Here is a 13,238-nt window from a genome sequence, read left to right as displayed (position 1 = left end):
ATAAAGATCTGTCTCTGTTCTGTAATCCATTTGCTTTCTTTATGGACGTATTTTGTGCTGCTAAGGTCTTACTTCATTACATTGATTAGCCAAAACATTTAAACCACAATTGTAATATAGTGTAGTTTTGCTTTGTGCCTCCAAAATAGCTCTGAAATACAACAGCATGAATATGAACATCTAAGGCTTTTCTTGGCGTTTGTGGGACCAGAATGAGCATTTGAGCTGTCAGAGCTTTAGCAGCACAAATGCTCAGTCGGGCTGGGAAATTGGAGTGACAATTTATAAATGCATTAAAAAAAAACAACAACAACTGAAATCAAGTAAATAACCAGATCTACTGAAAATCGAATGTTCTGATCGCAAAACAGCTTAATGCAGACTGTATCAATATCTCTTTTGTGATTGCAGAAAAAAATCCAAATTTTGTTTTAGTTATGTCTCTAAAGACACAGATGCAGCTATATTTTAAAGATATTATTATGTTAAAAATGCTTCATATGTCTATGTTAAGTTTTCATTTGAAACTGACATTATTATTTTTTTATTTAAGGGAACAAAACGATTTTATAAAATAACATCAGGTATCAAAAGATTGTGTTTCTGATATCTGTTGTTTACTAACAACTGTAGATCTGTCTGTCAGTCTTCTGCCCACTGTCCTCAAGACCTCAAGGTACTTAAACTCCTCCACTTGGCAGCAACTTGTCCCTGACCTGGAGTGGGCACTCCACCCTTGTCCAGTGGAGAACCACGGTCTCGGACTTAGAGTTGCTAAATCTTCACACTTCATAATCTTCAAAAAGCAGAGATGAGATTCTGAGGCCACCAAAGTGGAAGCCTCAAATCATTCAGGACTCGGTGAGATCCCACATGACTACACCCTGACTAGAGTTAAAACCACTTCTTCTTTTATATGTTTTCTAAATATAAATGTGTGTGACTCATTGTGAGAGAATGCAAATGATAGAGCATATACATTATAAAATAGTGGAACAGATATTGAGTGTCGAAACCTTACGTCACAGGTCATCATTTTCCACACATTTCTTTACAACCTAAAGATTGTGACACTCGCTGAATCACCACACCAACTACATATGCGACTGGCTCTTGCCACAGTCATTTAGTGACATAAAAAACAAAAAAATATATTTACTAAAGGGCACATAGCTCCAAAAGAGCCATTAATGAAGAAAAAAAACATAATTCAAATTCAGTTTACACAGCCTTAGAAAAAAGAAACATCTGAGTGGCAGAACAAGCCTCCCAAATACAAGAGAAACAGTGATGTTAACTAAACTAATCAACACAGTAGTATATTAGTAGTAATGTTCTAAAAAGCTAAATCAATTAAAAATGTAATTAAATAAAGGCAATAAAATGTGCATATTTATCAACCATGGTGTATAGCTTAGTCTTAACTCTGTTGGAGATAACTTAGGGTGTTAACCATTTATGCTTTTGATATTGGCTACTTGTTATTATAGAGTCAAACCACCAGAGCTCTGATGCTAAATACCTCCACTTGGCCTCACGAGAAAGACATTTCTAAAGATTAACAAGGATAATAACTCTAGATAATGATCATGTATAACTAATATTAAGTAATTAATTAAACTATCTGAACAAATCATGTCTAGGTGGGTGTTAACAAGAACGTAACTTCCTCGATAGAGACTGTTTTTTTCCAGATTTAACTGGAATATTCCTGTTATTCAGGGACTGAGTTTAAACCCTACAGATGAGGACATGATGAAATCACACACTGCACCCAGAAATCAAACCACTTCTTCTTTTATATGTTTTCTAAATATGAACGCATGAGACTCACAAAACATACAGATGTTAGATGATGCATCTGGATAACAGTGGGACAGACCATGAGTTGTAAAACCTCAGTTCAGAGGTCAAGCATTGTTTAGGAGACTTTGATACCAGTTAAATAATTTAAAGTGTTCACTGTAGGAAGAGATGTTATTGCTACATGACAGTGTCACATGTTACTGATGAGTCACAATGCTCTTGCCTACTCTGTGTAGGTGGATCCTGAAGTTTTGCGCCATCCCCTACACTAAGCTCAGCTCCTCCCACTAGTCTCATTTGCTCTATATATATTTATATACCTGTTGTCCAGTTCTACTTTTTAAACAGGTTGTTGTTTGTAAGTGCTTCGTTGATCAGTTTCACATTTATCAATAACATACCTAAAGACAGTCTGAGTATACCTGGGCCATCCCTCCTGCTCTCCTCACACGGCTGTAAAAGAACACAACAGATATTAAACAGATTTTATACTGTCATATTTTCCCTCTTATACTGAACATATAAGTCATTGATTGTTCATAATTTCCTTTTCTTCTTTTTGTTGTTCAATCTAAATAAAGAAAAAAAAGAGCAAAAAGAACAAAAATTGCACAAGTTATGATGAATTAGTGACACTTCACTATTCCAAGGAAACAAGTTTAAAGAGTCAACAGTTCAGAGGGTGTGACAGTCGAGATCGGGAACAAGAAAGAAGTGAGACAGAGAAGCACGATGGATGAATTCAGATGGATTCAAATGTTTTCATGTCTGATGCTGATGATTCAGATTGCAGGTAAGAAGACAGGAAACATTTTAAACAGAAGTAAAACTAAGGTTTGACTCTAGTGATCAAACCTTACTAATAAGGTTTGATCACTAGAATAATCATTAACCTTTACAGGTTAGCGATTATTACAATGAATAACCTTTACAGTAAATAAGAGAGCTGAGCATGCTCTGTTGTTTTAGAGGAGCATGGGACATATTTATAAACTTGTGTCTAAAATGATCTTCACTCTGACTGTAAAAACTGCTGTATTCTAATTTACTTTTTTATATTTCTATTTAATCTTCTCAACAGTATCTCTAAATGAAACATCAATTTTTATGAAAGTTGGAGATGACGTCACTCTGCCTTGTCTAAATGTGATAGATGAGCAGAATAACTGTGATGGGACTACGTGGACCTTTGGTTCAAGGAACAAACCATCAACAGTAGAGCTGATCACACTTGGACAGATTAGTGAAGAAGCCAAAACTAAATCAGACAGACTGAGTGTTACAGTGAACTGTTCTCTGCTTATAAAGAAGCTCACAGTTGAGGATGTTGGTCTTTATTACTGTCAACAATACGAAGTCAAAGAAACACCATCTCAACACACTCTGGTTCATCAGTCTTTTGTTCATGTCGCTGTTATTACCTGTGAGTATTTACATCAAAATGTTTTCAGCTCAAACTGTCATAATAGCATTGATTAGGATAATTTTTTCTGATTTACTCTGTTTTTCTCTCCTTATATTTCATTATATTCACCAGTGACTGAACATAAGAACATTGATAAGGGGACGCTAAACTGCTCTGTGCTGACACATGGAGAGTGTCATCACACAGTGATGTGGCAAATTAAAGGTAAAGATGTGGACAACAATAACAACCAAACAGTGACTTCACACACTGTTTGCTCCACCACAGTGTCCATTCCAGAGTCACACTTTCTTTACCCATCAAGACATAACATACTGGCATGTGAAGTGACTGACACTAAAACAGGAAAAGTGCAGCTGTTTACCTTCACTTCTCAGCCCTCAGGTGAAGAAACAGGTGAGTTTATGATCAACTGTTTAAGGTGAATAAAATCACATAAACATAATTGACTGATTTTAAGTTTCTTTTTACCACAATGTTTTTTTTTCTTATATTTATAGCACAAAAACGTTTAGTTGTGTCTTTTTTTTAAATTATATTATACATTTATTCAGGTGACACAAAATCAACAAAGACACCATCCAGAAAAACTGAAAGCAACACAAATTCAGAAACAACCACAACAATAATGAAGGATGATCCACAAGGTAGTCACCTATAAATATATTCTTTTATCATCATCATCAGTAATCCTTTTCTTATTCATTATTTTTCTGACACTTAATCATTTAGATTAAAATGTGCCAGACTTGATAAATGAAGAACCTAAACAAGCACTACATGAGGAGAAAAACTGAAAAAAAAATGTTTCATGAGGTGCAAAAACTTATTATGCAATCACAAACTTTAGATGTTTTTAAGTGCTTGACATTTATCAACAAAAACAATAGCATCTGAATATTTTAAAATACTTTCAAGGGGTTAGGTAAACATTTGGATCTTTAGAAAGACCAAATTTAAAAGAAACAGAAAACTTTAAACAAATTATTTAATGTTAAGAAATAGAGAGATATTTTTAATGTGTATCTGCTCATTAGATTGTTTTATGTACTTTAATAATGAAGGCTTGTAGAGCAAGGCCACTTTTGACTCACAAACAAAGTGCTCAGCCAGACTGAAAAACAGGAAGTTTTAGTGCACAGGCATATTAATAGATAAGACACAGAAAAGAGGAACCTCGCCATATAAGCAATGTTTGAAACTGTGTGACGTGCAAAGTACAGAAATAACACTATATAAGACATATGTGGAGCTAAAAATGTTAGAGATCCTGCAACTGGCGTTTGGGCTGTGCAGAGGTCTCTCTCTTCCAGAAGATGATTGAATAAAAAGAAATATAAATGTTTTAACACACTATGAGTCGGTTTTCTCTGTTCTATCACGGGGACAAAAGAATCGGGGTTAATATTTAATAAGTTGACATCTTTATTCTTTTTTTCAGATTTTTCTGTATCTTTGAGGTCCATTATTGTCTCTGTGGGGTTAGCAGCAACTTTAATAACTGCTGTGTCAGTCCACATATGGACAAGAACTAAAGGCAAATTTAATAATGAGAAGTTTGAATGATTTTGAAATTTTATTTTAGACTGAAATTGACTTCCTTTTCTCATTTTAGGGAACACGACCAAGATGGATAAAACAGTAAGTAAAAAAAACAGTAATCCAACATAAAAGTTAAAAGTCCTAAAGGTTGTTTTCTGACATTTGTTATTTACTAATAGCTGTAGTTCATGATGTTTATGAGATTATTATAAATTTCTTGAGCTAAATGTGGTTCAGCAGAAGATTCATAAGTTGTGTTTCCTTTTATTTAAAACTAGAGGGTTGTTGGTTAGAACTCCAGTGAATCTGCATGTGAGAGTTCATTTTGGGAAAGTTATTGATGCTCTCTTCTCCTTATAAATTTTTACTAAAGCTATATTTATCTCACAGCTGTGGTAGAATAGTTAAGCTGGACCCAACAGCTGACACACTTAAAGCAGACCGGCAGGTGGCAGAGCAAAAGAAGTTAAAATAGATATGACAACTAAACAAACACGGTTGCACAGCGGTAACAAAAACTCAAAAACACAGACACAAATGAGACATGACAAACGAACCTTCAAAATAAAACAAGAAGTAACCTGATGAAAAGCCAACTGAAAAAAAGACATGCAGACAGACAAATAAAAAACTAGAGACAATACAGAAGCTATTAAAATGCACTTGTCTTAACTCACATTACGAAATGTTTTATTTTGTGTGTTTGTTTCCCACAGATACATTATGATCAAGATGAAGATGATGTTACAATTAACTATGAAAACATCGGGGTTTCTGCTGCTTCAGTCAGATCCAACTGATCAACTTCAACTCAGCAGAGGAAAGGGCTTTTATATTACCAGTATCATCTCATCCAGTTTTATAGATAAAATAGTATAAAATAGAGAAGTTTATTCGATGTAAGTCGTTCCCATTAAGTTGATTCGGCTCATCTGCGTGTTTTGTTTTTAGTGGGTGAAATGTGTCATCATTCATCCAAGTGACTTCTTTACTCTTCTTCAATCACTCGGATATTTGACGAAACATGTTCCCCTCACACCGCTATGATCTGATTGAGCACGTATCAAGACCATATACATAGTTGTTTTGTGTTTCAATATTCTGATTATGGATTTATATTTAGGTCTTGAACTTGTATGAGTTTTATTACATCCTGTTCAGACCTTCACTCACATCTTTGATTGAATAGACTTAGTTAGAAGAAGAGGAGTCGAAGATGTACAAACCGAGAAATAGGTAGCCAATAAACAAGTTTCCCAATCAACTCTCTTCTATGTATACCTATTCTCTAGTTCCACTCTAAACCTATCTACCCATTTGACCTACTTTGACCACAGTTTCTCTTTTACATTCGTTAATAAACCACATAAAGACTGTTTCTGTGCACGTGGATCTTTTTAATGCTCTCCTTATATATTTGTGACACTATCTGTAAATTACTGAAATAAAACAAGCTGAGACTTGAGGTGAGAGAACAGGAAGTGGTGTGGTGAGAGAGGCTGACAGAGAGACTAGCAGCTGGAGGTGGCTAAAGTACAGCTGGTATAGCTGATGTGATGTGCTACGTGACCGCTAGCGACACAGCTATGTTAGCATAATATAAACAAGCTAACTTTTTTTCCACTCGATAAAAGTTAACGTGAGTGTTCTCGGTGTTCAGGAACAAATGTAATCGCATGGCAGGATGCTGTAAAAGGACCAAACTTCAGCCAGGAGAACAACTGAGAGAATCCATCCACAATACGAGGTTAGTCATTCATATACTGCTGCATGGGCTGGGGTGTAGTTACATCATAAGGTTTTAAAAACTGAGCTTAAATAAATGATTAGCGGTAATAAAAGCCGAGGGAGGTCAACAGTGATCACTGATTGTTTTAGGAGCTTTTTGAGATTAAATAGAAGAAAATACATAACATTAAACGTGTTAACAACACAAAAGCCATATTAAACACAGACTACTTTACTAGTCATCACTTAACAACCGGATAAAGAATACACGAGTCTCAGACCACTAAAATATTTTATCTTTGTTTTACCTTGGTTGAAAGAGGACCCAAATGCAGGACTTCGGAATAAAGACAGTGGATTTATTTACAATGAAAAAAGACCAAAAAGCAGTGGCAACAATCCACAGTGTGTGTGTTCTTCACGCACCCCTGCCCAATTCCTGTGCGGTGATTGTCCTCTAAGGTCCGTGGTGTTTCTCCTCCTCGGTGATATATACATTAGTGTTCTGATCCCTCCACATGTTTCTGCAATTCTCCTGGAAACAAGAGATGCGACAGTGAGTACATTCCCATCCACCGGCTGACAAAAACACCTTCACCATTCAAACAGGAGAGTCACTGAAAAACACGATCATATGAGCTGGAGAACTAACTGTGTTCTTAGTGTAACACGTACGCCACTGCTGTCACACACACAAATGTGTACAAAGGGAAACAAGGGACCAGGAGCATATTATGCCAACAAACAACCATAAACGATCCAGAAAGACAAATAGAAGTCATAATATTCAATACACCCAAAAATAACACATGAGCACTGGGCCCCCAGACCCAGGCCCATGACATCTTCAGCTCTGTGTTCTTTGTGCTTTCTCAAATAAACAGAAAGAGGCATTGCATTATCACAAATATTTATCTTAACTTACAATCTTCACACATTCATCTTGTTCAGTCTTCTCTGCAGGGTGTCAATTATGTCATTGTCACAAATACACTCTGGCAATGTACACAATGAGTATCTGCTAAATGTTAATATAATTTATCTTTATAATAATTTCACTTTATAAAAAACACCTTCGTGAATTTCAGAGATGTTAAAAGCTGATATAGTCCATCTATAAAACATAACATCAAAAGAAAATATAAACTAAATATTGCTAAGGGCTGCGGTCAGGAAGTGTCAGTAATGACAGGAAGTACAAACAGTCTTAAAGATGCATCGGTTCAGAGACGGTGACAGTTGAGATCAAGAATAAATAAAGAAGTGAGACAGAGAAGCACGATGGATGATTTTAGATGGATTCAAATGTTTTTATGTCTGACGCTGATGATTCAGATTGCAGGTAAGAACACAGGAAACATTTAAATAGCAGTCAAACTAAATATTATCTATATTATTACAATATCAAAATTTTATCATAAACTTTTACCTAAAATGATCTTCACTCTGAAAAGTGCTATATTCTAATCTATTTTTGATTTCTCTCTTCAATTTTTACAATAGCACCAGAAGATTATACCTCAATTTTTATAAAGGTTGGAGATGACGTCACTCTGCCTTGTCTAAATGTGATAGATCAGCAGAATAACTGTGATGGCACCACTTGGGTCTTTGGTTCAAGAAACAAAACAACAGCAGAGCTGATCACACTTGGACGGATTGGCAAAAAAGCCGAAACTAAATCAGACAGACTGAATGTTACAGCGAACTGCTCTCTGGTTCTAAAGAACGTCACAGTTGAGGATGTCGGTGGTTATTACTGTATACAATACAAATCAGAAGAAGCACAAGTTGAGGATGCTCGGGAACGTGAGTCACTGGTTGTTCTCTCTGTCATTACTGGTAAGTATTTACATTAAAATATTTTTTCAACTTAAACTATTTTTAGAATATTAAACAGATTTATTATATTAGACAGATTTAACACTGTTTGTGAAACTGGATTTAAGAAATACGTGTTTTAGTTGGGTAAAGCTTTTAGAACATGTTCAGCGACATCTTGTGCCAGTACAGAAGCTGATGTCACCTGGTTGGTTGCTCCAAATTCATTTTTGTTAGCTAACTAGTAACAGGACCAGTAACTCGGTGTAAAGCAAGGACACTAAAATTGAAAAGCAGTCTAAGGTGATCACTGTTGCGCTGCCCTGGCAGCAACACGTCCACTCAATTAGTCTCTTTAGCAGTAAGTGCTTTTTTGTTGTTTGGCTAGCTGCAGTGAAATGGGAAAATCCACCTGTTAGCTGTAATGTTCGGGTTCAGTGTGTAGAAGAGCCTGTTTGAGTCAGGTGACAGGTGTTTAACCGGACTGACAAGCTGGAATCAGAAACTTTGACTAACCACCACAATCAGTTTGTGTCACAAAATGCAATCAGGACTATTTTATGCAATAAAATTGTGTTTATTTTCCCAAGCACACCCAAACAGGTACAATATTATATGCAGCATCAGTCCAAACGTAACTAGGTTTATTACATTTATTGCACTGGCCCAAAATGGTGCTAAACTAAACTAAAATGTTCTAAACACTTAAAATTTAAACATGCTTTTCTTAAATCCAGCTTCACAGACACTGTTAAATCTGTGTCAGTTTATGAGAGTAGGTCTACATAGTGTAAATTAGCCTTTAGACATGTAGAGTACATGTTATCAAAATAACATGACTAATTTGTGCTGTTTTTGTCACAAATTATGTTTGACAGTAACTGAACATGAGGACAGAGATCGGGTCATTTTAACCTGCTCTGTGTCGACATCTGAAGAGTGTCATCACACAGTGAAGTGGCGGATTAAGGGTCAATATGTAGACAAAGACAACAAACAAACAGTGATTGCACAAACTGACTGCTCCACCACTCTGTCCTTTCTGGAGTCTCACAATATTTACCCATCAAGATATAACATAGTGTGTGAAGTAACGGATACTGACACAGGAAAAATGCAGCAGTTCACCTTCAAGCATCAGCTCTTGGCAGTTGAGGAAACAGGTAACATCATGATAAACTGTTTACTACTAAAATCATCAAACACATTGCTTATTTAGATCTTTACTTTTGTTTTTTTTGTCTTTGATGTTTTTTCAAGGTTGCACAAAAGTAACAAAAACCAAGTACAATATATGTACAATATATATGTCATGTCCAAATGATAGAACTGAACAAAGGTGTACAACGAAGGCAAAATAGCTGTTGTACAAGCATCTCTCCCTTTAAAAAGGCCCTTGAGGCTGATATTCTCCTGGTGGAATTTGCTTTTATAACCTGTGGGAAAGCAAAATCTGGTGCTCTAGGCCAGTGAGATAACCTTCATAATCTAGTGAATGAGCCTCTATTTAAACAGGGCTCTAGATTAACAAAGCAGGGAAGCAACTGGTTGCATAAACATGTATTCTAAGTGGTCATTGTTGTTATGTAGTAAATAGGCTTGACACAGAGGACTCCATCTTCAGCTTCTAAGATGTGAAGGGAGGGTCGCAAAAACTCAGAGGCTAACCTGAGAGAGCAGGTCCCTGCAGAGAGGAAGCTGCCAGGGGCTTGCTGCCAACAGACTGATTATCTCTGTTTACCACTGCTTTGCTGGTCACTGAGGGGCCACTGCAATCAGAGAAAGGTCCTGCAGCTCTATCTGCAACTGGTGTAATCATTTCCACTTAGAGAAAGGCATAAAGGAGCATGCTTGGCAATGCTTGCAGAGAAAGGTGAACAGCTAGCTGATTGACATGCAGCACTTTAGGTGAGGCATTGTTATCCCAGTGTATCTGTGGTAAAAGGCATCGGCTGCCTGACTTGTAATGATACAAGAAGCATTTGACCTGTAGGCTTAGGATTTGCAGTTGTTTCAGAACAATATGCATTCTTTGTTAACTGTAATACTGGAACGTACTTTCACACAGCCACTCAAGGCCATCTCCTCTCAATCTCACTGCTAGGAGGATTGAGGCTTCTTTCTCTTTGCTCTTGGGGGCAGGTCCCTCTGGAGGCCTGAAGGTGGACCTTCGCTCCAAGCCGTCTCGTGTGGAACTGTATCCGTAGGCTGTGGCCTCACTGGTGGTGCCCCTATTCCAGCAGTGGGTGCGTTGTCTTGGCAATAGGCAAAGAAACGGCGGGCCTGGGAGAGCTAGCTGCATATCATGTCTGAGGATGGTGTCACGCATTGTCTGGTCCTTCCTCAGCTCAAATTTAACCTGGACAGCTTCAAGAAACTGCCAAAGTAATCCACAAGGAGATACTACCTAATAGCTAGCTAACTGCATGCAACATCCAGTAGTTACTCCTCACCTTCAGACTGAGACAAATATGGGTCCATAGACTTGGTACCTTACTTTAAAGTAAAGAAATTTAAAAATAACCGAAAACTGTACCCAAATTATTTTAATAAATATAAGTTTTCATTCTTTTTACAGATTTTTCTATATCTTCGAGGTTCATTATTGTCTCTGTGGGCTTAGCAGCACTTTCAATAGCTGCTGTGACAGTCAACACATGGACAAGAACTAAAGGTAAATTTAATTTAATCATGTAAAGTTAAAGATTTAGAATTTTCACTTGTAACTGAAATTGACTTTCTTCTGTCATTTTAGGGAGCAAAACACAGATGGATAAAGTTGCCGTAAGTGCATAACTCAGTAATGCAGTATAAAAGCTGAAAAACCTGAATGTTGAGTTTCTAATGTTTGATATACTTGATATCACTGCAAGTGATTATGCTGAGATTACTTTAGATTTCTTGTACTAAATATTGATTCAGCAGAGGACTGAGGTTCAGAAGTTTAAAACGCAAAAGGTGTGGTTTTTTACCCAGCAAGCTACACACAAAACTAACCTTCAAAATAAAACACAAATTAACCAGATGGAAAAAAAAGAAAAAAATAGAATCAAGACAAACAGTGAGATACAGATTAGGCAAACAAGGAACAGAACTTTAAAAAGGAAGAGGAATTAACAATTACAACTTAAACCAGAGATAATTACAAAACCCTTATTACAATATTATTTGTCTTAATCTCACATCTTATGCATTTTATTTTATTGTATTTTATTTGGTTATTTTCTGCAGGTGCATTTTAATAAAGAAGAGGATTAGGTTTCAATAAAATAATAAGCATCCAAATCTCTGCTGTTTCTATCAGATTGTGCTGATCAACATCAACTCAACAGAAAAACTGCTGTTATATTATCAGTATCATCTCATCTTGCTTTATAGGTCACATCCTTAACCCTATAATGCCATTTGTATCATATTTGCTACATGAGTTTCTGAGACCGCTATCTCATCAACATGATCAATACTTGCCATAATTTCAAAATGTAATGAACAAAACTCTGTTTTTTGCCTAAAATTGTCTAAAAAAACAATTTTATTTATTTATTTATTTATTTTTGACGAGTTGGGTGTTACAGGGTTAAAACAGGTAATAAGATTATTTTAATATGAACAACTGGCTGTGTTACAAACTATTTTCCTTTCAGTTTGACTGAAGACATATTTAATTATTGATCTCGCACCACTTTGGGATTTATCTGTATATAATGTAATCTCCAAATAAAATGTATTTGTGTTCAGTTTTAAGGTTTTTGTGTGATTGTTTGTTTTTAGGGAACTTCAATACACTACATTTCACTAGAAAGAAAATAAAAAATAAACAAAGTTGGGGTTTTTTTGCCAGAAATAAACACCATCTGTAATTCTAAAAAAAAAAAGTCATGAACATCATCAGACAGCATGAAAAAAGCACCTGATGTCTGTGGTGTTAATATAGAAACGCACAGCAGTCACACTGATGTGAATCAAACCTGGTTAGCACTATAACTTTTCCCAGCTTTATGGCACAAAATTTACATCCTTTTGAAAAGCTCCACCAAAAAATAAAATTTAATTTAAAGAAAAGAATATAGTCAAGATAAGTACTGTGGCTCAGCATAACTCGAGATGACTCAGTTAGATCATCAGCATGTTAACTATTCTTGTTTAGGGTGTTCATATGGTCATTTTCAAAAGCTCAAATGTGCAGGCCTCTACTGCTGTTGTAAGACACATCCCCTTTAGTTCACAGTAATAAGTCTTTCTGTTCTTTTCTACTTCATTTTATTGCTCTAATATAAGGTAGTAACAGAAAGAGGAACTGTTGATGTTTGTTTTTACTGACAGTTTTCACACATTCAACTTCACCGGTCATCTTATTTTTGAAGATGTCAAACACGTTATTGCCACAAACACACAGCAGGAAATGAAACAATGTTCACCTTTCTTTATCTGACAAATGGGTTAACAAGAAACTAAAAACATAGTAATAATAATAATAACAATAAATACGATTATTTTTTTTACCAAGGGTTCAACATAAGGTCAATGATACGATGATTTCAAGCTGCTATATAAAGAGTGTCCTTAGACAGTGATGAGAAATGACTGACTGTTTATTTATACTCTCCAGCATGTCACTTATTCAAGTGTGAAATGACTATAACTAACACAGGAAGTGCCACTGTCTACCTTCACCCCTCAGCCCACACATGAAGAGGCAGGTGAGATCATGAAGAAGATTAAAAAACAGATGAAAAATATTAAAACATTTTTGTTTGTGTTATTTTGTTCATTAAGGTAAAACAAAAACAAACCAGAAAAACTGAAAAAGCACACTTACAAGGCACACAGTTACCTGTTATATGTACATGTCATTTTTCATTTTGTTACCTACATATTTTTATATTATGCTCAAATCAATTTCCCAAAATTAGCC

At 35.8% G+C, this 13,238-nt stretch overlaps 2 protein-coding genes across 4 annotated transcripts; both read left to right on the top strand.

Moving 5' to 3' along the window:
* The first annotated feature begins 2,517 nt into the window (after positions 1 to 2,517).
* Positions 2,518 to 5,574, top strand: LOC148098469 (uncharacterized). 3 transcript variants are annotated; one of them, XM_087852073.1, is made up of 7 exons: positions 2,518 to 2,599; positions 2,888 to 3,229; positions 3,344 to 3,628; positions 3,787 to 3,879; positions 4,674 to 4,769; positions 4,848 to 4,873; positions 5,491 to 5,574. In XM_087852073.1, the coding sequence occupies exons 1-7, from the start codon at positions 2,539 to 2,541 to the stop codon at positions 5,572 to 5,574; spliced, it is 987 nt and encodes a 328-aa protein (XP_087708199.1). In that variant the 5' UTR covers positions 2,518 to 2,538. The 3 variants fall into 3 exon arrangements, with proteins under 3 accessions (XP_087708199.1, XP_087708200.1, XP_087708201.1); XM_087852074.1 differs by lacking the exon at positions 3,787 to 3,879 and having other exon boundaries at positions 2,888 to 3,227; positions 3,303 to 3,628; XM_087852075.1 differs by lacking the exon at positions 3,787 to 3,879.
* A 2,209-nt stretch (positions 5,575 to 7,783) lies between these two features.
* Positions 7,784 to 11,581, top strand: LOC148098468 (uncharacterized). Its single transcript, XM_087852076.1, has 6 exons — positions 7,784 to 7,844; positions 8,006 to 8,344; positions 9,202 to 9,486; positions 10,902 to 10,997; positions 11,079 to 11,107; positions 11,555 to 11,581. Exons 1-6 carry the CDS (start codon positions 7,784 to 7,786, stop codon positions 11,579 to 11,581), a joined length of 837 nt encoding a protein of 278 aa, XP_087708202.1.
* Positions 11,582 to 13,238: the final 1,657 nt, after the last annotated feature.

This window comes from Neolamprologus brichardi, chromosome 15 (assembly GCF_056152115.1).
Source record: "Neolamprologus brichardi isolate AB-2024 chromosome 15, ASM5615211v1, whole genome shotgun sequence".
NCBI lineage: Eukaryota > Metazoa > Chordata > Actinopteri > Cichliformes > Cichlidae > Neolamprologus > Neolamprologus brichardi.
The sequence above is the reverse complement of the archived record's forward strand: the minus strand, read 5'-3'. Positions and strand labels throughout refer to the sequence as shown.

Bases quoted from the DNA above. Each gene is read 5' to 3' on its own strand.
- LOC148098469 (XM_087852073.1), top strand. From the start codon at position 2,539: ATGGATGAATTCAGATGGATTCAAATGTTTTCATGTCTGATGCTGATG. The intron at 3,230-3,343 runs GTGAGTATTTAC...TATATTCACCAG, and splicing joins TCATGTCGCTGTTATTACCT to TGACTGAACATAAGAACATT. The intron at 4,874-5,490 runs GTAAGTAAAAAA...TGTTTCCCACAG, and splicing joins CGACCAAGATGGATAAAACA to ATACATTATGATCAAGATGA.
- LOC148098468 (XM_087852076.1), top strand. From the start codon at position 7,784: ATGGATGATTTTAGATGGATTCAAATGTTTTTATGTCTGACGCTGATG. The intron at 9,487-10,901 runs GTAACATCATGA...TTCTTTTTACAG, and splicing joins CTTGGCAGTTGAGGAAACAG to ATTTTTCTATATCTTCGAGG. The intron at 11,108-11,554 runs GTAAGTGCATAA...TATTTTCTGCAG, and splicing joins CACAGATGGATAAAGTTGCC to GTGCATTTTAATAAAGAAGA.